Source organism: Jaculus jaculus, chromosome 6 (genome assembly GCF_020740685.1).
Source record: "Jaculus jaculus isolate mJacJac1 chromosome 6, mJacJac1.mat.Y.cur, whole genome shotgun sequence".
NCBI lineage: Eukaryota > Metazoa > Chordata > Mammalia > Rodentia > Dipodidae > Jaculus > Jaculus jaculus.
Genome location: NC_059107.1, coordinates 59,522,067 through 59,545,656, shown reverse-complemented (window position 1 = coordinate 59,545,656; position 23,590 = coordinate 59,522,067). Strand labels below are relative to the sequence as shown.

At 47.7% G+C, this 23,590-nt stretch overlaps 1 protein-coding gene and 1 non-coding gene across 2 annotated transcripts in view; both read left to right on the top strand.

Moving 5' to 3' along the window:
• Window positions 1–23,022, top strand: part of Hk2 (hexokinase 2) — a 68,345-nt gene extending 45,323 nt beyond the window's left edge. The window contains exons 4-18 of the mRNA XM_004660550.3: window positions 1,123–1,242; window positions 1,820–1,915; window positions 3,419–3,518; window positions 3,807–3,990; window positions 8,097–8,252; window positions 8,649–8,882; window positions 9,932–10,236; window positions 11,510–11,658; window positions 11,861–11,980; window positions 13,316–13,411; window positions 14,419–14,518; window positions 14,604–14,787; window positions 16,278–16,433; window positions 17,899–18,132; window positions 20,648–23,022. Of these exons, the coding sequence (XP_004660607.1) occupies window positions 1,123–1,242; window positions 1,820–1,915; window positions 3,419–3,518; window positions 3,807–3,990; window positions 8,097–8,252; window positions 8,649–8,882; window positions 9,932–10,236; window positions 11,510–11,658; window positions 11,861–11,980; window positions 13,316–13,411; window positions 14,419–14,518; window positions 14,604–14,787; window positions 16,278–16,433; window positions 17,899–18,132; window positions 20,648–20,792 (2,379 nt within the window). The 3' untranslated portion in view covers window positions 20,793–23,022. The remainder of the gene's footprint in view (window positions 1–1,122; window positions 1,243–1,819; window positions 1,916–3,418; window positions 3,519–3,806; window positions 3,991–8,096; window positions 8,253–8,648; window positions 8,883–9,931; window positions 10,237–11,509; window positions 11,659–11,860; window positions 11,981–13,315; window positions 13,412–14,418; window positions 14,519–14,603; window positions 14,788–16,277; window positions 16,434–17,898; window positions 18,133–20,647) is intronic.
• LOC123461897 lies at window positions 4,664–4,766 on the top strand. The gene has a single exon (XR_006637949.1). It is a non-coding gene; the product is annotated as a U6 spliceosomal RNA (small nuclear RNA).
• Window positions 23,023–23,590: the final 568 nt, after the last annotated feature.

Below are 23,590 nucleotides of genomic sequence, written 5' to 3'. Positions count from 1 at the left end.
CCACTTGGCCTTTTGGACTCTGTTCAGCCTCTTTGGCTTCTGCTTACTTTCTGCACCGCAGGCTCCCTAGCCTCACTCAGCCTCTGAGCATCTGGAGGAACATCAGCTTCTGGGCGAGTGCTGAGGGGACAGGAAGGACGCCGAGGGCCGTGGGCTTCAGCACTGACTGAAAGCCCAGCTTACCGGGAATGCAGTTCTCCTAGGGCCGAGGGGCCATGTGTCCTGCTTGACGTGGTGACAGTTGAAATGTTGCCCATCCACAAAACGCTGTTTATTCCTCGGTGTTTTTTGTACAGCACTGAGCCTTCTGTTTTGAAGGTAGAGAACAAAACTAATTTCGTTGAATTGCTCCTGGGAGGTTCATTTCTAGATGAAGGAAAAAATATAAAAGTGGCTTCATAGGATGCCAGCCAAAAGTATTCTGCCTGTCCCCCAATTTAGAGACAGGGTGCTAAAGTTCTTGGCAGCGAGTCAGGCTTTCCTTTCTGGAAAGAGGATCAGCTTGGACATCCATGGCAGGACCAACAGAGGTTGTTCTGTTCTCAGGGTATGACGGACCTTCTGATAACTCCGACCATGACTCCGCCTGCCTCACTGGGCTCTTTTGACAGAGGTTCAGATAAATGCTTTGAGTGGAAGGTTCTATTTAATGGGCACTAAGTGGCATTACAGCCTTGTGCTTACTCATTGACCCACTGAATCCAGACGGCGACTCAGAGTGCGGCCCAGGTGTCACTCCCATTTTATAGAAGAGCAAATGAAGACGTCAAGGGAATAAGAATGTGGTACAAATTCAACTAGTTCCTTTCTGTGTCAATTATTTTGGCTGTGGAAAAATTCCTGACAAAAGCAACTCCAGGAAGGAAAGGATTATTTAACTCACAGTGTTAGGAAATAAAGTTCATCATGATGGGGAAAGCATGGTGTTACCCACTGTTAGGGTGGGTCTTCCAACCTCAGCTAACCCAATCTAGACAGTGCCTCACAGACATGCTCAGAAGTTTGTCTCTGATTCTGTCTGTCCTGTCGGGCTGGCCATCAGTCTTGCATATCACGGCCTCTGAGTGCGTGGTTCTTCTGTGCTACTCTGGCCCTTGCTCATCTTCCTGTGTGTGTCCTTAGCTGTTTGACCACATTGCTGAATGCCTGGCCAACTTCATGGATAAGCTACAAATCAAGGACAAGAAGCTTCCACTGGGCTTTACCTTCTCATTCCCCTGCCACCAGACGAAGCTCGATGAGGTAAGACGGGCTCTTCACTTGCTTTCACAGCTTCACCCTTGGGTCCCAGGGTGCCAGGAAGGCCTCGTGGCCGGCCACCTGTGTCTGGGGTGGTAGGCGTGAGGGGTTTCTTTCACACGTGCAGTTTCAGGATTGAGAGTTCTGTCCTTCTGGGAAGCTGTGTGGATGTAGGTGTGGGGGCATGGTGAAGAGGCTCTGGGGAGAGAGGTGTCACCCTTCCCCCCACATACACTGCAAAGTGTCCTTTTCCCATCCAGGGCAGCAGGAGTGAGGCAGTGGCACTTCTGACCTAAAGGGTTTTGAGAAAGACCCTTGGAAGAAAGATGCTTGGGGGCTGATGATGAGAGGAAGTTTTATTTTTGGCAGTTCTTTTCACTTCTTAGAGACAATCATGAAAAAGCAAAGTCACTCATGACCTTTCCTGGGCTTTGGTGGAGTTCATATTTCTCTTTCCTGGGCTACTGATGAGGCTGTGCACACTCAGCCCTGACTTTAACCTAGCTAATGACTGCTTGTTGGAGCGCGATCTGTATTTTAGTTTCAGAAAACTGATAATCATGTCTTCCTCCTTTTCTAGAGTTTCCTGGTCTCATGGACCAAGGGGTTCAAGTCCAGTGGGGTGGAAGGCAGAGATGTGGTGGCTCTGATCCGGAAGGCCATCCAGCGGAGAGGAGTGAGTAAAGGGTGGGGAAGCTCAGGGTCTGCAGGCGCTGTTGGGTCCAGGTTGAAATCTTTCCATGTCTATCCTCAGTTTCGAGCTTGTGAAGCTTTCCCTCTTCCTTGTTATGTCAAATCTTGTCTGTGATCAGATACCTTTGGGATTTTGAGATTTACATGAAAGTAACTTCTGGGTTAGGGAGATGGCTCAGAGGATAAACTGTTCACCAGCAACCCAGAATACCCAAGTTCCATCCCCAGAACTGATGTAAAAAGCCAGAAACCCAAGTGGACTTCTGTAATCCCAGTGCATTGACAGCAAGATGGAAAACAGAGATAAGAAAATTTTGGCTGGAGAGATGGATTAGCACTAAGGCACAGGTTCAACTCTCCAGAGTCCACGTGGCCAAATACACAAAGTAGTGCATGCATACAAGGTGATGCATGTGCACAACACATCTGGAGTTTTATTGCAGTGGCTAGAGTCCCTGGCACAGTAGCACACCAGCTCCCTTTCTCTCTCATTAAAAAAAAACAAGTGAAAGTAAAAGAAAACTTCCCAGAAGCTCATGGTGAAAGGACAACAGCAGAGTGAGATCCAAAGAGAGGAAACTGCTTCAAATGAAGCAGATAGACAAGCAACGATCTGAAACTTGTCCTTTGACCTTCACACACATGCCATGGCATGTGCTTGCTCCCCGAAACATATAACACGTGCACACAGAAAATGAAAATATGAAATCCATATTTAAACTAGTAACCACTGTGGTACAAGAAAAACCCATTAGTCCTTTACCTGAAGATTTGACTTGTTAAGTAGAAGCATTGACATGAGGGAGGAATGAGACAGAGAAAGGACAAGTAAAAAATATATCAGTTACGGAGAAGGTGAGGAGGGTAAGAAAGAAGGAAGAGATAGAGAAAGAAGGTAAAGGGGGAGGAGACGGGCTAGGGAGATGCTCAGTCAGTCATGTAAGCAAGAGGACCTGAGTTCAGATCCCTAACCTGTAAGAGCTGGGTGTGGTGGTACATTCCCGTAATCCCAGTTCTGGAAAGGCAGAAGCAAGAGGCTCCATCCCTAGGGCTTGCTGGCTAGAAAGTGTAGTGGAATCAGGGAGCTCTATGTTCAGTGAGGTACCCTGTCCCTGACAATAAGGTGGGGAGTGACTGAGGAAGACACCTGAAGGTGACCTCTGGCCTCCACGTCCACATGCATGCAAAACACACACACACACACACACACACACACACACGCACGCACGCACGCACGCGCACACACACACACACACAGCGGGGGGGGGGGGCAAGATGGGCTCTTTTAGTACAAACCACACCTCAGGGCTCAGTGATGGGGAGAGAGCTTCTTTGGGTCATTGGCATGTCTCCCCTTCTTTGGCTGTGCTGGGTTAGTGAGGGGCAGCCCTGCAGCCCGTGAGCTGAGCATCTTGCTCTTTTTCTATCTTCACTTCTGTCTCCCCTTTGTGACGGTGAAGGTCAGAGCCCTTTCTGGTTCCCACAGGACTTTGATATTGACATTGTGGCTGTGGTGAATGACACAGTTGGGACCATGATGACCTGTGGTTATGACGACCAGAACTGTGAGATCGGTCTCATCGTGGGTAAGTGAGCACTGGGTGTGAAGACCAGCGCTGTCCGGCGAGTGGGGGCGGAGGCTGAGAGGGAGAAGAGGGTGCCCTAGCCTGGGTGTGCTTTGTACTTTGGTTTTGAAAGTAAGAATGTAGCCACTTAGTAGGGCCAAGGCTAGACCTGTACATTTAGGGGTAAATGAGGATGGGGCCATGTGTTGGGTTATCTCAAGAGTCTCCAGTGAGGAACCCTGGGCAGTCTCTCAAGACAGTAGTGCAAGAGAGATGGACGCGTGCTGAGTGACCACTTCCTTTGGCCAGGCACCGGCAGCAACGCCTGCTACATGGAGGAGATGCGCCACATTGACATGGTGGAGGGCGACGAGGGGCGGATGTGCATCAACATGGAGTGGGGGGCCTTCGGGGATGATGGCATACTCAATGATATCCGCACCGAGTTTGACCAAGAGATTGACATGGGCTCACTGAATCCTGGGAAGCAGCTGTAAGTGGGGCCTTGCTGCAGATGGGTGAGGTGTTGGTGGAGGTCGGGCGGCAATTGCTTTCCTGTTTTCTTCCCAGTCTTCTGTTGTCCCCAAAAGGTTGCCCATGCACCGTTGATGGTGGGAATGTTTATGACCATGAATCACAGAGAGGATGCTAAGACAGACAGAACAAGGACATAAACCAAATTGTCCTTCAAAGCAGTCACTTCATTTGCTTTGTTTTGTTGACACAGGTTCTTGTTAGGGCTGGCCTGGTACTAGTTATATAGCCTAGGTTAGCCTCAAAACTTGAGGCAATTTTCCTGTCTTAGCTTCCCAGGCACTGAGATTATGTGTAAGTAGCACAGTTACTTTGGAAGGTCACATTCTAAGTGTGTGAGCAGTCTCCTTGTACCTTCCACTTGTAAATTTTCCATAGAAAGTGTCTTTATAAGGAGCTAAGTGATGCCTCAGTTGGTAAAATGCTTTCTTCCAAGCATGAGGACCCGAGTTTTATCCCCAGTACTCATGAGAGAAAAAAAAAGTCAGGCATAGTGACAAGTACTTCTAATCCCAGCATTGGGAAGACGGAGAAGCCGGAGGCTCCCCAGAGCTTACTGGCCAGCCAGTTTAGCCCACTTGGTGAGCTCCAAGCCAGTGCCAGATCCCGTCTCAAAAGGAGGTGGATGATTCTCGCTCTGGCAGCGTATACACTACAAGTGGAACAGTACAGAGAAGATTAGCATAGTCCCTGTACAAGGTGACATGCTTCTTAGCAGTTAAGGCATTTGCCTGTGATGCTTAAGGACCCAGGTTTGATTCCCCAGTACCCACCCACATAAGCCAGATGCACAAGGTGGCACATGCATTTGGAGTTTGTTTACAGTGACTGGAGGCCCTGATATGGCCATTATCTCTCAAATAAGTAAATTAAAAATAATAATAATAATAAAGAGAGGTGGGTAACATACCTGAGGTTGTCCTCTAGGTCCACACACACTTGCACACACAAGTGTATCCACACACATGTCCGCACACCACACACACGTACATACTAAAGTCCCTTTTGTAGCTCTCAAGCCATCACTGATGTGACTGTCGGCTACTTGTTGCTTGCCTACAACATCCCAGGCTGGCTCTTGCCTAAGATGTAGGCAGACCAAGGCTTGTGGGGGAGGAGGAGCTGACTAAGGTGCCTTTTTGATGCAGCCATGGCCTGGGAAGGCTTGGAGGAGGGGCTCCAGCATTTTGCACCCTAAATGCTGTGTACTTCAGCCTGGTGGAGTTGAGTTTTTGTTATGTTTGACTCTCGCATGACATTATTTCACTCTCCATTTACTAAATGTCCCTGTTGAAACAGGATTGCTACAAGGGTGAAGACAGTTGCAAAATACTTTGAGCAATGTGCCACTTCTGTGGCCTTCTTGGTGCTGTGACAGTTTTAGGGAAACTGTCACTTAGGATCTGTTTGGAGAGGGAAAACCAGCTCTATAAATGGGGTCAGAGGTGGCTAGCTTTTTTCTTTACTGGAAAATCCTTGCTGTCTTAACATGGTTTCTTTAAATCACAACTTTCTTTCATATGTTGAAACTTGAATCCATGAACTTGACCTTTCTTAGGAACATCCTGGCTGGGTCTGCCACAAAATGGTCAGAGATCTACAGGCTGAAAAGTCACTGTAGTCTGCCTTCATTAATGGGGCACGGCCATGTCATTTTGAGGAACCATGTGCCCTTAGAAATGTCCAAAGACAAAAGTTCGAGCCAGGCCATGGCTTGCTTCTCCACAGATGAGATGAAAGATTGGGGGAAATGTCTTCCAAATTGTCAGCTGGGGTGACCCTGAAGTAGTGATAGGCACTGTCACATTGTGGAGACCCACTAACCCCAGGGCTACTTTCAGCCTTGGAGCAAGTCTGTCAGGGTTGGTGAGAAGCTGCTTCTAGGCTGGGGCCTGCATTGAGATTCTGATTTTTTCAAACAGGGTCTCATGTAGCCCAAGCTGGCCTTGAACTTGCTTTGTATCCAAGGATGACCTTGAACTTATGATCTTCCTGCCTATACTTCCTGAGTGCTGGGATCACAGGTGTTTGACACAACTGCCTGATTTTACGTAGTACTGAGGATCAAACTGAAGGCCTGTGCATGCCAGGCAAGCACTGTACCAACTCAGCTACAACCCTGGCCTTGTTTTTCTTCCTTCCTTCCTTCCTTCTCTCTCTGCCTCTCTCTCATATCGCCTATCTATCTTATTTATTTTTGAGCTAGGAAAGGGTCTTGCTACATAGCCCAGCCTGGCTTGGAACTCTTGTTCCTCCTGCCTTAGCTACCAAGTTTGTGCTAACATGTGTGGATTTGCTGTGATATTTTCAAAGCTGGGAGCCATGCTGACAGCTCTCCCTTACCTTTAGCCTGCTTCCCCCGCCTTGGGTTTGAACATGTCACAGCCTAAGGGTCTGGGTTTCAGAAGCCTCTCGGGTGGGGGGTGTTTCAGTTCCTGCACACCCTTGCTTGGGCCTCCTCATTGCTGTAACCCATCCTGGTTAGGATTCTTTTCTCTCAGGCCTGGCTCCTTTCTGAGAAATAGAGTCCTTCTTTGCCAAAAAGATAACTGCCAGGTCTTTTGTCATCTAGTGCCAGCCAGCAAGAGCAAGTTAAAGAACACAGTGCCACCTAGTGTCAATAGATTAAATAACCGGATTACCCTCAGTTTGGAGCTGATTTTTCCTCTTTCCTTGTAGTCTTCTTGCTCAAAAACTTTCAATATGTTCACCCCGTGAATTTGACCTGTCCTAGCCTTCCCTGGAAGTTTGCTCCATCATCCCCTCAGTTGTTTTCGCTGCATTTTCTAAGGAATCCACAAACGCAGTGCAGGAAATCAGTGGGGTTGATGAATAGGTAGGTCTGTGCTCTGTCTCTACTCAGATTAACTTGGTTCTCTCCTGAAAGTAGACCTTGGAACTCTGCATAAGATTTTATTTAATTTTCTTTTCAACGTAGATGCTCGGGCTGGCCTTGATCTCACAGTGATCCTCCATCTCCCAATTGCTGGGATTAAAAACAAGTGCCACCATGTCCTGTCTAAGTTTTATTTAATTTTTATTTTCACTTTTTGCTAATGCTTGCTTGTTCTTTTTGTTGTTGTTTTCTTATTTATTTGTTTATCCATTTGGGATAGGGTCTCACATTGTCACCCAGGTGACCTGAAATTTGCTATGTAACCCAGGTAGGCCTCTAACTCATAAAGATCTCCCGCTTCAGCCGCCCCAGTGCTGGAAGTACAGATATGGGCTGCCAGGCCCAGGTTTAAGATTTTATGTTAAAAGAGCATCTTCTTGCTGGGTATGGTAGAACACATCTGAGGCAAGCTGAGGAAGCTAAGGCAGAAGGATTGCCATGAATTTGAGGCTAGTCTGGGCTATACAGCAACAACCAGATTGGTCAGGGCTAGACTGAAACCTTGTCTCAAAAAACAAACAAAAAATAAAATAAAATAAAAAAATAAACTCCTCAAACCAGCCAAATAAAAAAAAGCATTTTTTTGTGGTTGTTGTTTTTGTATGTTTTTTTTTCTTTTTTTTATGAGAAAGAAAGAGAGAATTGGCACCCCAGAGCCTCAGCCACTGCAACCAAACTTCAGACACATGTGCCTTGCATGCTTGTCACCTTGTGCATCTGGCTTACGTGGGATCTAGAGAGTTGAGCGTGGGTCCTTAGGTTGTGCAGGCAAGCACCCTAATTGCTAACCCATCTCCTCAGCCCCCAAATGCATTTTCTTAATAGAGTTGTATTTTAAAATGTCATTCTCCATCATGAAGCTTCCATTATCTCATCTTCAGTTTACTCCAGAGTATTCCATTCTCCTGTGTCTTTCATTGGGCTGCATAAGCCCATTTATTTTCATAGTTTAAGGCTGGCCAGCCTGACAGAGAGCTCTGGGCTGCAGCTCCTGCAGTTCCCCCTCCCCCGAGTTGTCACACCTAGAGACCTGTAATTCCTCAGCCATGGGGCCTAAGTGAATCCTCTAAAGTATGCTGAGGTCTCAGGTGTGTGGGGCTTGCCTCGCCAGGAAGGTTATGTGTCCACTGACGGTGGGATGTCACTGTTCTCAACTGTTCTTCCTGCAGGTTTGAGAAGATGATCAGTGGGATGTACATGGGGGAGCTGGTCAGGCTCATCTTGGTGAAGATGGCCAAGGAGGAGCTGCTGTTCCAGGGGAAGCTCAGCCCAGAGCTCCTCACCACTGGCTCCTTTGAGACCAAAGACGTGTCAGATATTGAAGAGTAAGCTTCTGGCCCATTTCCTCCCTGCTCACTGTCTCCAGAAGACAGGCAGGTGGTCGGGGAATAAGATAGGGACTGACTCTAGAACTTTGAAGTAAGACCACAAGGGGGCGTCCTGCAGGTGGCACTGGGTGGATCTGGTGCTTTTACTTCCAGTCTCCACTCTTGCCAATTTGGAAGTGAAAGTGCTTGCCTCACCAGTATGAGAATCTGAGTTCAATCAGCATGCACGCATGTGCGCTCGTATGCATGTGGGGAGTCAGGAGAGGAGCCTCAGAGAGGCTTTGCTGTTTTACTCCCTCCTGGGGTACCCCACCCTCACCCCACAGGAGGTCAAAGCAAAGCTGCAGGGCTTCTTGGTCAGACACGTATGCACACAGTCTTTCCATTTTCCAGGGAGAAGGATGGCATCCAGAAGGCCCATGACGTGCTGGTGCGGCTGGGCCTGAATCCACTGCAGGAGGACTGCGTGGCCACTCACCGCATCTGTCAGATCGTGTCCACGCGCTCAGCCAGCTTGTGCGCAGCTACTCTGGCCGCTGTGCTGTGGCGCATCAAAGAGAACAAGGGCGAAGAGCGGCTGCGCTCCACCATCGGGGTGGACGGCTCCGTCTATAAGAAACACCCCCAGTGAGTGAGCAGCTTGGCCTGGGCCTGGGAGTCGTGGATTCCCCTTGTGACCTCATGGGCCAGCTTCCATGCAGTGGGGATGGGCCCTCGGGGATCTTTGTAGGATAAGTTTCCTGCCCGGTGCCTGTGGCATGGGGAGGTAACTCTTTTTTAAAAAAAATTTTTATTAACATTTTCCATGATTATAAAAAAGTATCCCATAGTAATTCCCTCCCCTCCCGACACTTTCCCCTTTGAAATTCCATTCTCCATCATATTACCTCCCCATCTCAATCATTGTACTTACATATATACAATATCAACCTATTAAGTACCCTCCTCCCTTCCTTTCTCTTCCCTTTATATCTCCTTTTTAACTTACTGGCCTCTGCTACTAAGTATTTTCCTTCTCACGTAGAAGCCCAATCATCTGTAGCTAAGATCCACATATGAGAGAGAACATGTGGCGCTTGGCTTTCTGGGCCTGGGTTACCTCACTTAGGGGAGGTAACTCTTGAAGGCCGCCCAGGATTTGTGCTCTCTTTAGAGTTCCCGGATGTTGAGGGCTCTACTTGATTTTCTTTACTTATTTATGTAGTGAGTCTCCTGTATCCCAGATGTTCTTAAATTCACTGTGCAGCCAGGACTACCTTAAGTTTCTGATCCTCCCACTTTTACCTCCCTAGTGCTGATCACAGGCATACCTGGGTTCTGTGCAGTACTGGGATTGCACCCAGGCTTTGTGCATGCTAGACAAGCACTCTACCTACTGAGCTGCACCCCCAGTTTCCTTCTTTGTGAGTGACTATTTTATCCATTACTCTTGCATCTTTCTCCCTGGTTCCTCTGGGTGCCATGTCTTTGGTCAGTGCCACTCTAACCCTGAGGCTACCAGCCTCTGGCTGACTTCACTGATTGGTCTTTGCCTATTGAGTTGATTCATGCTAATATGTTCAATTCAAATCGGGAAAATGTCTTTCTGTACCAACTAAATTTTCAGCAGGTACCTTGCAACCATTTGTAGCACTGAGCAGGGCACACTGACTCTCACTGCATCTCGGTCACTGCAGCTTTGCCAAGCGTCTCCACAAGGCTGTGCGGCGGCTGGTACCCGACTGTGATGTTCGCTTCCTCCGGTCTGAGGATGGCAGTGGCAAAGGGGCAGCCATGGTGACAGCAGTGGCTTACCGGTTGGCTGACCAACACCGAGCTCGAGAGAAGACCTTGGAGGCTCTAAAGCTGAGCCATGAGCAGCTACTGGAGGTCAAGAGAAGGATGAAGGTGGAAATGGAGCAAGGTCTGAGCAAGGAGACGCATGCTGTGGCCCCAGTGAAGATGCTGCCCACCTATGTGTGTGCCACCCCTGATGGCACAGGTACACAGCCTGAGTGTCCTTGACCTACCTGATGGTCTGCTGTTGACATCTGAAGTAGAACACATTTTTACAGAGTGTCATTATCAGGGAGATCTAATGTTCCATAAAGTCAACCAGGGAATCCACTGCTGAAATCAAGCAGGAATAATAATCTGTACTTAACTGAGTGCTTAGTTTGTGTCAAAGCACATAATGAATATTAATTCATTTACTCCTTTTATTTATTTTATTTTTTTCAAAACATTTCTGATTAATTACTTATTTGTCAGCAGAGAAAGAGAATTTGCTCTCCGGGGCCTCCTGACACTGCAAACAAACTCCAAACACATGTGCCACTTTGTGCTTCTGGCCATCATGATTTGCAAGCAAGCACCTTTAGCTGCCAAGCCATCTCTCTAGTGCCATTTGCTGCTTTTAAAAAGTTTTTTTTTTTTTTAATTTATTTATTTGAGTAAGAGAGAATGGGCATGCCAGGGTGTCTTTGTGCTGCAAACAAATTCCAGATGTATGTACCAAATTGTGTATCTGGCTTTACATGGGCATTAGTGAATTGAACTTGAGCCAGGAGGCTTGCAAGCAAGCATGTTTAACCATCTCTTCAGTCCCATTTACTATTTTTTAATTGTTAGAGAGTAGAGGTTAGCAGTTAATTCTTTTTTTTTTTTTTTTTGCATGTTCATATGTGTGGTATGAGTGCATCTGGAGGTCAGAGGTTGACAACAGGGGCCTTTAATCACTTTTAAACATTATTATTATTATTATTTTGGTTTTTTGAGGTAGGATCTAAATCTAGCCCAGGCTGATCTGGAATTCACTATGGTCTCAGGCTGGCCTCAAACTCATGCTCCTACCTCTGCCTCCTGAGGGCTGGAATTAAAGGCATGCACCACCACACCCGCTGTAAAACTTAGTTTTTGAGGCAAGGTCTCTCACTGAACCTACAGCTCACTGCCAGAGAGCCTCAGGGATTCCCTGTCTCCATCTCTTAGGGAAGGGATTACAGGTTCACCCCACATGCTGGACTTTTATGAGAGTGTAATCATGTGACCCAGATGGAATAAGAGTCAGGTGTACCACATGGACCTGGTTGAGAAACACTAAGGAATCAGCAGGGATCTGGTCCTGGAGATCTTATTTTCTTTTCTGCTAGGTGGCATTCTTGCTTCATCCCCATCTGCTCCCCAGGCTGTTGAGGGGGAATAAAAGGGTTTCCTTCAAGTAGGGAAGATGACTGAACAGTCACTCCAACTTATTTCTTGCATTTGTTTTCCAGAAAAAGGGGACTTCCTGGCGTTGGACCTTGGAGGAACAAATTTCCGGGTCCTGCTGGTGCGTGTGCGCAATGGGAAGCGTCGGGGAGTGGAGATGCACAATAAGATCTACTCCATCCCGCTGGAGGTCATGCATGGCACTGGGGAGGAGGTGAGGCAGGCGGCACCTCTGGGAGGGTGTAGCGGGCTTCTCCTTTTAAGGAAGGACCTTTCTTTACTCATCCATGCCCCGGGGGTGGGCTTGGGCTCAGCATGGTTATTCCTCCGCTGGGTGGGGATCTTGCTCAGCCTTTGCTGGGGGGCAGCTTGCTCTTTCCAGGGCCCCTCCTTCAGGGCCTAATTTCTTCCTGCAGCTCTTTGACCACATCGTCCAGTGCATTGCAGACTTCCTGGAGTACATGGGCATGAAGGGCGTGTCCCTGCCTCTAGGTTTTACCTTCTCCTTCCCCTGCCAGCAGAACAGCCTGGACGAGGTAACAGTGCCTTCCTGTTGGCCTTTCCTGTGGGCTTCAGCCACTGCACAAGCAGTGGAGAAAGCTGAGCTTAGAGGAGGGAGGTCAAGTGGAAGCCAAGACACTGTCTATCCCCTATTTAGGTGTGGACCTGTAAACCAGGGCCTCACAAGGAGATACTTTCTTCTTCTGGGATCTAATCATAGCCAGACACCCAGGTTGCTGAAATGCCCAAGTGATGGGCAGGTATCACGAGCAAGGCCTGGGATACCATGAAAATTGGTGGTATTGAACACTCAGCCCATTGGCAGTTCCAGCATCCTGGGAAAGCGGTCTGGGGTGCTGATGTGATGGCTGTTGCAGTACAGAAATGATCCAGAGATCTAACCTTCTCACATGTGCACAGCTAACCTGTATCTGCCTCCAGATGACCCTATGGCATGACAAAGGGCATGTTGAAGAGAGCTGGGGGTGGTGGCTAGGTCACTACAGCGCTTGCCTTGAAAGCATGAGAACCTGGGTATGGTGGTATGCACCTGGAAGCCTAGTGCTGGGGAGGCAAAGATAGGAGAATCCCTGGGGCTCACTGGCCAGCCAGTCTAGTATAACTGGTAGACTCCAGACCAATGAGAGACACTATATTAAAAAAGGGGGGGGGGGGGGTGAATGGTGTTTCTGAGGATGACTCCCAAGGTTGTCTTCTTGCCGCCACATGTGTGTGCACCCACACATACACATGTGCTTACACACATTTAAAAAGAAAAAAGAGGAATCCCCAGAGGACTGTGAAGAACCTGGGAGGGCTTCTGTCACTGAGAAACATTCTGTGGAAAACCTAGATGTCTCTCCCAGCTGTTCACTGCACACTGGAATCTGAAAATGAAGAGACACACTCTAGAACTTCTGATGTAAACAAAGACAGGGACAAGGCAGACTGCTGTGCCCAGTGAAGGAAACCATTGTGAGGGGCATCTGTGCAGTGCTCAGGAGCTCATTTCACTGGAGCTTGGGCCTGGAAAAGAATCCTGCTCCTCTCTTCAAACTGTAGACCTTGGGCAAATCACACCAGTGCCTCAGTCACCAGTAAAAGTAAAGTGGTCATGACCATGATAAAGGTTCCACAGGCGGCTGTGAGGATGAACCTTAACCACGAGGCACGCCTAGCCTAGTACCTGGTGCACAGCAAAGACTCAGCAAATGCAAGTCAGGGCCTTAGACAAGGTCTTAGCATGATTGGAGTGAGATAACTGGTGACACCATTTGCTAGGTGAGGTTGAGCATGTGAAGCAGAGTGGGCCCCTGGAATGACCTAGGATGTCTGCCCTGATATCTTCTCCATGTGTCTGTGGTTTTCAGAGCATCCTCCTCAAGTGGACAAAAGGCTTCAAGGCATCTGGCTGCGAGGGTGAGGATGTGGTCACCCTGCTGAAGGAAGCGATCCACCGGAGAGAGGTGGGAGAGAGTGGCACAAAGCCCAGTGCATCAGTTCCTCAATGCCCCGGGTGACCTGTCTGCTCAGAGTGGGAGCAACACCAAGTGCAGTTGCTTTGGTTGGGGGAATTAACTTTACCTGACTTGCTCTGACTTGCTCATGGGACTCAGGAGTGACTAGAGCAAAATCTTGTTGTGTAAACAGAAGCCCAGGATCCAATGTTAGGTGTTCCGGTTAAGGGCTGTGAAGAACACTGAAGTTATGGGTGGGGACAGGGAAGTGGCAATGTTTTTAAACAATGTTTTATTTGAGAAAGAATGGGTGATCCAGGGCCTCTAGCCACTGTAAACAAACTCCAGATAGATGCCTCACCTTGCACATCTGGCTTTGTTTGGGTGCTGAGGAATTGAACCTGCATCCTTAGCTTTTTAGTCAAGTGCCTTAACTGCTGAGCCATCTCACCAGCCCTGAAAGTGGCAATCTTAGTAGTATAGCCAGTGGTGGTCTTTCTGAGGAGGGAGCATTTGAACAGAGATAAGTGAGGTTAGAGAATGAGCCACAGCATATGCGATATCTACCTATTTATCCCATCCATCTGTCCATCCTCCCATCTGTATCTATTTATTTAAATCTATCATCTATTGTAAGTTTGTGTTTTAGTGTGTGTACATATATGTGGAAGCCAGAGGACAACCTCATGTGTTGTCTACCTTTTTTGAGACAGGGTCTCTCATTGGCCTGAAATTTGCCAAGTAGGCTAGACTGGCCAGTCAATGATTCTCAGGGATAGGTCCATCTCCACCTTCCCAGTGTAGGAATTCTAAGCATGTGCCATTGTGCCCATCATTCTTTACGTGGGTTTTGGGCATTGAAAGCAGGTCCTCATGCTTGCAAGACCAGCACTTTGTACTAACTGGGCTATCTCCCTGGTCTGGAAGTGTGTTTTATATGTGTAAGTCTCCTTTGCAGATGTCTGATTGGGGAATATTGGGGTCCATTTACTAGGTATCGGCTTCTGCCCTCACAGGAATTTGACCTGGATGTAGTTGCTGTGGTGAATGACACAGTTGGAACTATGATGACCTGTGGTTATGAAGACCCTCACTGTGAAGTTGGCCTCATCGTTGGTAAGGATACCAACTGTGTGGGGATGCACAGCCTTAAGTGGTTAGGAGGCTGGTGCTAATCAGTCTGGTGCCCTTTGATTAACAGGCACAGGCAGCAATGCCTGCTACATGGAGGAGATGCGTAATGTGGAGCTGGTAGATGGAGAGGAAGGGCGAATGTGCGTAAACATGGAGTGGGGGGCCTTTGGGGACAATGGATGCCTGGACGACTTCCGCACGGAGTTTGATACAGCTGTGGATGAGCTGTCTCTCAACCCCGGCAAGCAGAGGTAGGCACTCCATTGCACGTGGCGCTTACATTACAGAACCAGAGCCTAGTTTGTGATGAGGGTCTCCACCACCACATCTCCCAGGAGGCTTGCTCCCCTGAGCAACTGATGGGTTTTCTTGAAAGAACATCATGTTAGATATACCTGGGAAGCTCCAGGTTAGTACATGTGAGATGCAGATCCAACCTAAGGTCTGGGGGAACAGGTGGGAGAGAGCTTTAGGAACTAGGTCTGACACTGAACAGTGAGAGAAAGCAGATGGGAGGTGGAAGAACCTAAAGCTTCCTGCGAGAGGAAGCAAGTGCTCAGGTGGCCTGGGCAGGAGCCTCCCACACAGGCAGTGCCTCCTCACTCTCTGTGATCAGAATGGGCCGAGCAACCCCAGTGTCACCAGCCCCATGTGGAACAGGGAGTAAGGAAGATGCTCAGAGCAGAGACCCAAGATCTGACGTCCTTAGGAAGATGTAGTCTTCAGGTTTTTTTTCTTTCTTTCCTTCTTTTTTGAACTCACAGTGATCTTCCTACCTCTGCCTCCCAAGTGCCGGGATTAAAGGGGTGTGCCACCACACCTGGTGTCTCCACTTTTTCCTAAATGGATTAATCAAGGACACTAGCCCTACACTTAGAACACTTTGCAAAATACTAGAATTCCCAAACTAACATGTCTATGACGGCCAAGCAGGCAATGAGGCTGTAAGACAGGGATGGGTGGGGCTGGGGAGACGGCACGGTTGGTAAAGTGCTTGCTGTGCATGAGGACCTGAGTTCAGATCCCCAGCACCCGCGTAAAAAGCCAGTTACAGCAGTATGCACCTGCGCTACTAGTGCTGGGGAGGTGGGGGAGGAGGCTCCACGTGCAGCGAGAGACCCTGTCTCAACCAGGCAGAGAGTGATTGAGGAAGACACTTAATGTCAGCCTCTGGCCTCCACATGCATGTGCACACAGAAGGCCACATAAATCTGCACACGGGAGAACATGTACAAAGACCCCCCCCCCACACACACACACACACACATACTCAGATAAACTGGGGCTGAAGCTGGGAACCTTAGCTTTTTTTGAAGGTACAATGCATAGTCAAAAGTACCCTCAAGCCATATCACAGCCTTGTTCAGTTCCAGGGGCTGGGCTAGGGCTCTGCTCTGGCATAAGCTACTTAATGGTAACAATTAAGTCCAAGAACAGGTATCTCTAACTGCCCACTGAAGTCTCCCACTTCTGGAACATTGTGGTGGCGGGGTTTGTATTCCTTCTAAGTGTTGTGAATGAGCTTTAGGGCATGTCCCAGAGAGCCCTGTGGATGTCAGGCATCTCCTGGTCACGTAGCTGAAAGTGGTGGCTCAGCATGAAAGGACCCTTAGACACTGTCCAGATAACTCAAGTGGCACTCCCTTCCCTAACAAGTGGACTCTGCTACCCTCCTTTCTTTTCTGTCTTGACACACTCACCACTTTCCTGCCTCACCTCCATGGACATTGTTGCATTGCAGGTTTGAGAAGATGATTAGTGGCATGTACTTGGGTGAGATTGTCCGCAATATACTCATTGACTTCACCAAGCGTGGGCTACTCTTCCGTGGCCGCATCTCAGAGCGCCTCAAGACAAGGGGAATCTTTGAGACCAAGTTCTTGTCTCAGATTGAGAGGTAAGGGTGGGAGGCTTGGAGGAGGGTGGAATCATACCCTCATTTTTTCTCCTGGACTGACAAGCTGGGCAGTTTCCACAGCCCAAGGGAGGTCACGATGTGGCTTACATTAAGGCCAGTTTAGTGGCTTACATGTCCCTATGTGACACTCTAAGAATGATCATGCTGGGCATGGTGGCACATGCCTTTAATCCCAGCACTCAGGAGATAACAGTAGGACGATTGCTGTGAGTTCAAGACCAGTCTGGACTAGAGTGAGACCCTACCTCAAAAAAATAAAGGAAAGAAGGAAGGCAGGGAGGGAGAGAGAAGGGAAGGGAAGAAGAGAAGTAAGGGAAAATTGTTGGGGTTTAGACTAATGTGAAATAGAAGGATAGAAGGATACTTGTTTGGAGGTATGGATTGAAGGGCACAGAGGAAGATAACTGAAAGAATTGAGTACAGGTGGGAAAGTAAGGCAGTGGAGAAATGTGCTGGGGGCGGTTTGTCAGAGCAGAGGCAGAGCCTCCTTCCTCCATCAAATGACAAGAACTGTGTACTACACATGGTGAATTTCTGAGCCCTTTAAAGATTAATACTGTCATTACTCAGGGCATAGATGAAGAGCAGGCCACTGACATGGGTGGACCCTCAGGCCATCTATACTAGCAAATAGAATATGTTCCAGTTTGAATATCTGTTGATGTGCAAAGAGCTGGCTCCAGGTTTCTAAAATAGCTTCCTATATTAACAGGGTTTATTTCCTTTCTACAGTTTTACTTACATCTGTTTCATAATTAATGCACAGCAGTGTGCAAGCCACCAGCATGGGGTGTAGAAACAATACAGGGCACTGAGGCTCAGTAGTGGCTAATGCTTGTCCTCAGGACCGTGAGTCGCAGTGAGAGGAAGGATGTGTCAGCTGTGCCACTGGAAGCTGCCACATGCTGGCATGGCCATCGTCTTTATTATTTCCAAAGGAATGGAGTATATAAATCATGAACTTCCTTTGTTTTGAGTATCAGTTTTATTTTTTTCTTCATAGCAAAAGATTTTATTTAGAAGAGAAAGAAACTGAAAAGGGCAGATGCCCTGCAAGCAAACAGCAAGTGTGGGCAAGATGGCTCCAGAGCTGGGTTTTTCCCCTGTTATTTATCTATTTAACTTTCTTCTGGTGAGGGGAGACAGTGTCTCACTGTGTATCTCTGGCTGGCCTTGAACTATCGGCAGCCCTCCCTCCGGCCTCAGTCTCCTGAACTGTGATTATAGGCATGAGACACAATGCTGAGTGAACGTCAGTTTTGTGGTAGCAGTCGAGTGAGAAGCCATTCGTTCACGTTTCTGTCCCCTCAGGAAAAGCCAATATGGCCCAGTGGGCCCAGTTTGGGAACATGTCCAAAGCTCCCCCAAATTCTCTATTGGTAGCAGAGCTGGGTGGGCTGGAGGCCCCTCTGCATGACTGACCTGCTGTCTCCTTCCGGCCTAGTGACTGCCTGGCCCTGCTGCAGGTCCGGGCCATCCTGCGCCACCTGGGACTTGAGAGCACCTGTGACGACAGCATCATCGTGAAGGAAGTGTGCACGGTGGTGGCGCGCCGGGCCGCCCAGCTCTGCGGCGCGGGCATGGCTGCTGTGGTGGACAAGATACGTGAAAACCGCGGGCTGGACACCCTCAAAGTGACTGTGGGTGTGGACGGGACTCTCTACAAGCTACATCCTCAGTAAGTGTCTGACTCTGCCTGCCTTCCCTATGTTCTTCCTCCCTGTATCTCTTTCCTTTCCCCCCTCCCTCCCTTTTCCCCTTCCTCTCTCCTTTCCTTCCTGCTTTCCTCCCTCCCTTCCTTTCTTCCATTCTTTTCTTGAGGTAGGGTCTTGTTCTAGTCCAGGCTGACCTGGAATTCACTACGTAGTCTCAGGCTGGCCTTGAACTCACAGTGATTCTCCTACCTCTACCTTCCGAGTGCTGGTATTAAAGGTGTGCACCACCATGCCCATTAGAGAAAGAGAATGGGCATACCAGAGTCTCTAGCTGCTGCAAGTAAACTCCAGACACATGCGCCCCTTTTTGCATCTAGCTTTACATGGGCATTAGGGAATCGAATTCAGGTCGTTAGGTTATGTAAGTAAGCTCCTTAACCACTGAGCTATCTCTCTAGCACCCTCCCCCTGTATATTTTGGTTCTTAACCCTTCTCTGTTCTTTTAATTGTGCAGCAGATGCTTAGCCACTCCAAAGAGAGTGTTCAATGTTTACAGTTGGAGACTAATGACCAGACGCACTGGAAGCCGCTGATACCCTTCTCCATTGTGCCCTTACTCTGCCCTGCCTTGGACAAGTTCTTTGTTCAGTCTGCATCATGTTTTTCCTTTCCTCATTTGTCTACAGTTACAGCTTTATTGTTTGGTTTTACTCACCACCACACCTGATTTTTGTGTTTGGGTTCTGGGATTGTGTTCAGCTTGAAAGGGAAGCCCATTGCCTACTGAGCTATCTCCCCCAGCCCTCCGGGTTTATTTGTTTTTGACCTTGCTATCAGTGGAATCATACAGAATCTCTCCTTTGTGTGTGTGTACCAGGGAACCAGACATTTGTGCCACTTTTTGGGTCTGGCTGTATGTGGTGGTTTAAGAATTGAATCTGTGCCAGAGAGAGAGAGACAGAGAGGGACTTGACATGCCAGGGCCTCCAGCCACTGCAATCAAACCCCAGACACATACACCACCTTATTCATCTGGCTTACGTAGGTACTGGGGAATTGAACCTGGGTCCTTAGGCTTTGCAGGCAAGTGCCTTAACCACAGAGCTATCTCCCAGCCTCTGGATATCATTCTTTTGAATGAGCATACTAACATTATTTCCATGCTGGTGTGATATCATTTTGAGATTTTTTTGTTTTGTTTTTCGAGGTAGGATTTCACTCTAGCCCAGGCTGACCTGGAATTCACTATGGAGTCTCAGGGTGGCCTCGAACTCACAGAGATCCTCTTACCTCTGCCTCCCAAGTGCTGGGATTATTAAAGGCGTGCGCCACCACGCCCGGCTTTCATTTTGAGATTTTGATTGTGGCAAAAAGTGCTGTGAGTATTCTAGTAGACATATGCTAGGGCTCAGGCAAGATTCTTTTCCTGTCAGCCAGGGATTGACACATCAAGTTCACTGAGTGCTTCTGTAAGTAACAATTCTATTGGAATGCAGCTGTGGCCACAATACATTTATGTAATTTCTAAGGCTGCATTCATGGTAAGATGGCAGAGTAGTCACAGGAGGCCACACAGCTAACAACACTGAAAGAATTTACTGCCCCCGTTCAGTGTTTGCTATCTCCCCTGAATGGAAGTGCCAAATTCCATTTTAGTTTTACTACTTGCTTTTTCTCCATCTTCCTTTTCTTTTTCTCTATTTTGATTCTCCCTTATTCTTCTAGCTACATGTTTTGAATAATGGATTTTGGAGTCAGGTAGTACCCCAAACACTCTGCCCTGGAGACCCTTCAGCTAATAGCTAAAGAAGCAGACAGGATCAGTGGAGGATAGCAAGTTTTTTGTGGCGCTGTGACCACTTCTTTTTTTTTTTTTTTTTTTTCCGAGGTAGGGTCTCACTCTAGCCCAGGCTGACCTGGAATTCACTATGGAGTCTCAGGGTGGCCTCGAACTCACAGCGATCCTCTTACCTCTGCCTCCCAAGTGCTGGGATTAAAGGCGTGCGCCACCACACCCAGCTCACCACCATTTCTTGCCAAGTCCTTTTTCTTGATGTGAAAATAGCCTTATCTCCAAATGAGGGCTGCCTGTTTTGTGGCTTGAACGTGAAAAGAGGCTGTGCTTGGACCCTTGGTCCCCAGCTGACGGCACTGTTGTGGAAAGTCATGGAGTCTTTGGGAGGCACAGTCTTGCCTACCTGCTGTCTGGTTCCTGACTAAAGGACAATGTGACCAGCTGTCTCAAACTCCTGTAGCCATGCCTTCCTACATGATGGACTGTCCTCTGAAACTGTGAGCCAAAATCACTCCTTCCTCCCCTAAGTTGTGTTTGTCAGGGATGTTGTCACAGCAGCAGTAAATAATACAGGCAGCTTTTTTTGGTGTATTAAAATATCTGAGACAATCAGTTTATAAAGAAGAAAGGTTGTCTTGGCTCACAACTTTGGAGGCTTCGGGTTTGATTGGAGAGGGAGAGGACAGGGTCGCACGATCTGAATCCTCCCACTCTTGACCTGTGTCTGTTCCTCCTTTTCCAGCTTTGCTAAAGTCATGCATCAGACTGTGAAAGATCTGGCTCCGAAATGTGATGTTTCCTTCCTGGAGTCCGAGGATGGCAGTGGGAAGGGAGCGGCTCTCATCACTGCTGTGGCGTGCCGCATTCGGGAGGCTGGACAGCGGTAGAACCTCAGAAACCAAAAAGGACTTCTGCTCCCCATCGTCTCTGTTTTAAAAGGTGTCACCCTCCGTGTGGGAGATAGGCCCCATGGTATTTCCTTGGCAGAGAGAACCCTGTGGCACTGGGTTTTGTCTGTGCATAAATTCATTGTAGAGTTTGGCACCCAATCCTTGGCCTTCCTGAGATTCACAACACCATCCCACTTGTTCTCTTAAACCTTAAATTCTTAATCTTTAGCCACACCCCTGGCCCTATACCATACTTGCAGAGTGGGGACCATCTTGAAGATGTGATTGCCTCACCTTGGAGCTGAGTGAGAGTGACATTTGGAGACGGGGAGCATCCCCTGCGTGGATGTTAATAATGTTCCTCTCGTCAGGCAGACGTGGGAAGGAAGAGGAATGTAGGCGGGTGGACATCTCATGGATGGCCCACACGGTGGTCCTTCTCTAACTTACCCATAAGCATTGTCTTATGGGTCCCAGCATTTGCCATTCCTGGAAGCAAGAAATCCCATGCCTAGGCAAACCAAAGCCTAGTTGACACATCCTACAAGAATGCTCGTGGCTGCCTCTCACCGTGGTTGCCCTCATCATCTGTGAGCAGCGGACCTCTGGGGAATAGGGAGCCTTTTGGTGTGTTTAACCTTTTTTTTTCCTGTAAAAGTGGAAACACTGTATTTTCATTTTAATTTATGTTTGAAATTTATTTAGTTCATGAAGTAGGTCTGTCCTTCATCATGTAACAGTGAATTGTATGTAATGTATTTATATATCACTTTGTTCTGTATATAAATAGGCCAGGTCTCCTCAGACTCTGCCTCACCCATACATCAGTGTAGTTTAGGATGTGAGGTGGAAATGCTGACTAGTTCCTAGACATACCTCATTTGCCTGTGAGAAGAGAAGAGAGAGAAGTCCAGCCTATTCAGGTGGGTGAGCGGCAAAACATCTTCCTGGCCCCTGCTTCCTCTGCACTCCTGAAGTGTGTGGAAAGAAAGGATGGAGACTGAGGCTGGGCCTGTGGGTCTGGACGCTTGCCCCAGTGATACCATATGGAATGTTAACCAAAGGAAACATTTCACTCACTGCTTAGAAGACTGGTCATGGGGAAGTCCATGTTTTAAAGAGGTTTAACAGGATAATGAAAGCCAACAACAATTTTTAAAAATTAATCCTAATAATCAACAAAAAGCAAAATGAACCAATGAAATAACTTAGCCAAATGAAACCTCAGGGACATTTTTGGGGTTTTTATACTTGCCTAGCAAATTTTACCTAGAGGTTGTTTTGTAAATGTTTTACAAGAAGCATTGTCTGTCTGCTTCTCAGGACTGAGCTGCCATTGGCCTGCTGCCCCCCCCCCCCCTTTTTAATTTTTTATACATGGTATTTATTTCAAACTGTTGGCAGGAATGGGAGAGACATAAAAGCCCCATGCTTTAGTCTCCGAATGTGTAGTTAATTCTGCATCTGAAAGCCCACTTCTGCCTGAAATAAGAGCAACTACAGACATTAAACCAGATAAGAGGGAATGCCCTTGTGACAGCATATAGGACACACGGATCAGAGCAGAAGGATGGAGAGAAATTCACAACTCTGTTTCACCCAGGTTTTGCTCATTTTAAAAACTTGTGCACGAACAATACCTGGTTATCATTTCTGAGCAGGGTGGGGTATAAGGAAGTACAGACTTGGCAGATCTGCCTTGGAGGCACAAAGGACAAGGCATAGGTCCTGATTTGTTCCAGGCTTGCACTGCCTATCTGACACAGCTTCTCAGCTGCCCCAATCTGCAGTTCCTAATGCAAAATATGAGTGTGTCCAATGACAATGAAAGCCAAAGGCCACCTGTAAATCTATGAGTCACTAAAGGGTCCCCACAAATTACAGGTGAATTTTAACTTAATTTTAACCTTTGATTCTGATATTTGAAAACTTGAAAATTAAGCACTGTCTATGAAATGGCATGTTTTTAAAAATGATTGCAATGACTATGTGGCTGGCTGTTAGAAGTGGAGTAGGCTTAAGTGACATGGGGCAGCATACACAATGAGGGCCCTTTCTTCATGCTGCTCTGTTTGTAACACAGTGGGTCTGAAGCTTTGCTGGGTGTGCCAAGTGTACATCATCTGGAAGCCTCAAGCACTCACACTAGTGAAGGTGGTGTCACTATGTACAATAGAGAATTAGTTGAATTAACTATGTGATGTTAACTATTATTAATAAATTTTAACATTTTTCAAAATAGTGTGATGAGAAAACATGTTTTAAAAATAATTTTATGTGTTGGGGGAGGGCAGTGTATGTGGAGTCCAGTGGACAACCTTGGATGTCATCCTCAGGTACTGAGGCTAACCAGCAAGGCCCAGGGATCACCCTGTCTCCACTGTCCCAACTCTGAGAATATAGGCATGTGCTACCACACCTGGAATTTTTATGTGGTTAATAGGGATCAGATCCTCATATTCTAAAGTCAAGCACCTTACCACCTGAACTATTGCCCCAGCTTCTGAGCAAAATAATAATATTTTTTTTGCGTGTGTATGTATAGAGTGTGTGGTATATATAGTGTGTGCATGTGCGTGCAGAAGCAAACATTCATGTCCTCTGCTTCCTTGAAACAGACTTACAGAAACTAGCTACCCCTGTGTCAGCCAGACTAGCTGACCGGCAAGCCCCAGTGACTCTCCACTCTCCACCTCCACAGGACTAAGATTACAGGTGTTGCCCGCCCAGCTTTTTACAACGGTGCTGGGGCTCTCATGCTTGAGCAACAAAAACTCTCACCCATGAAGCTATTT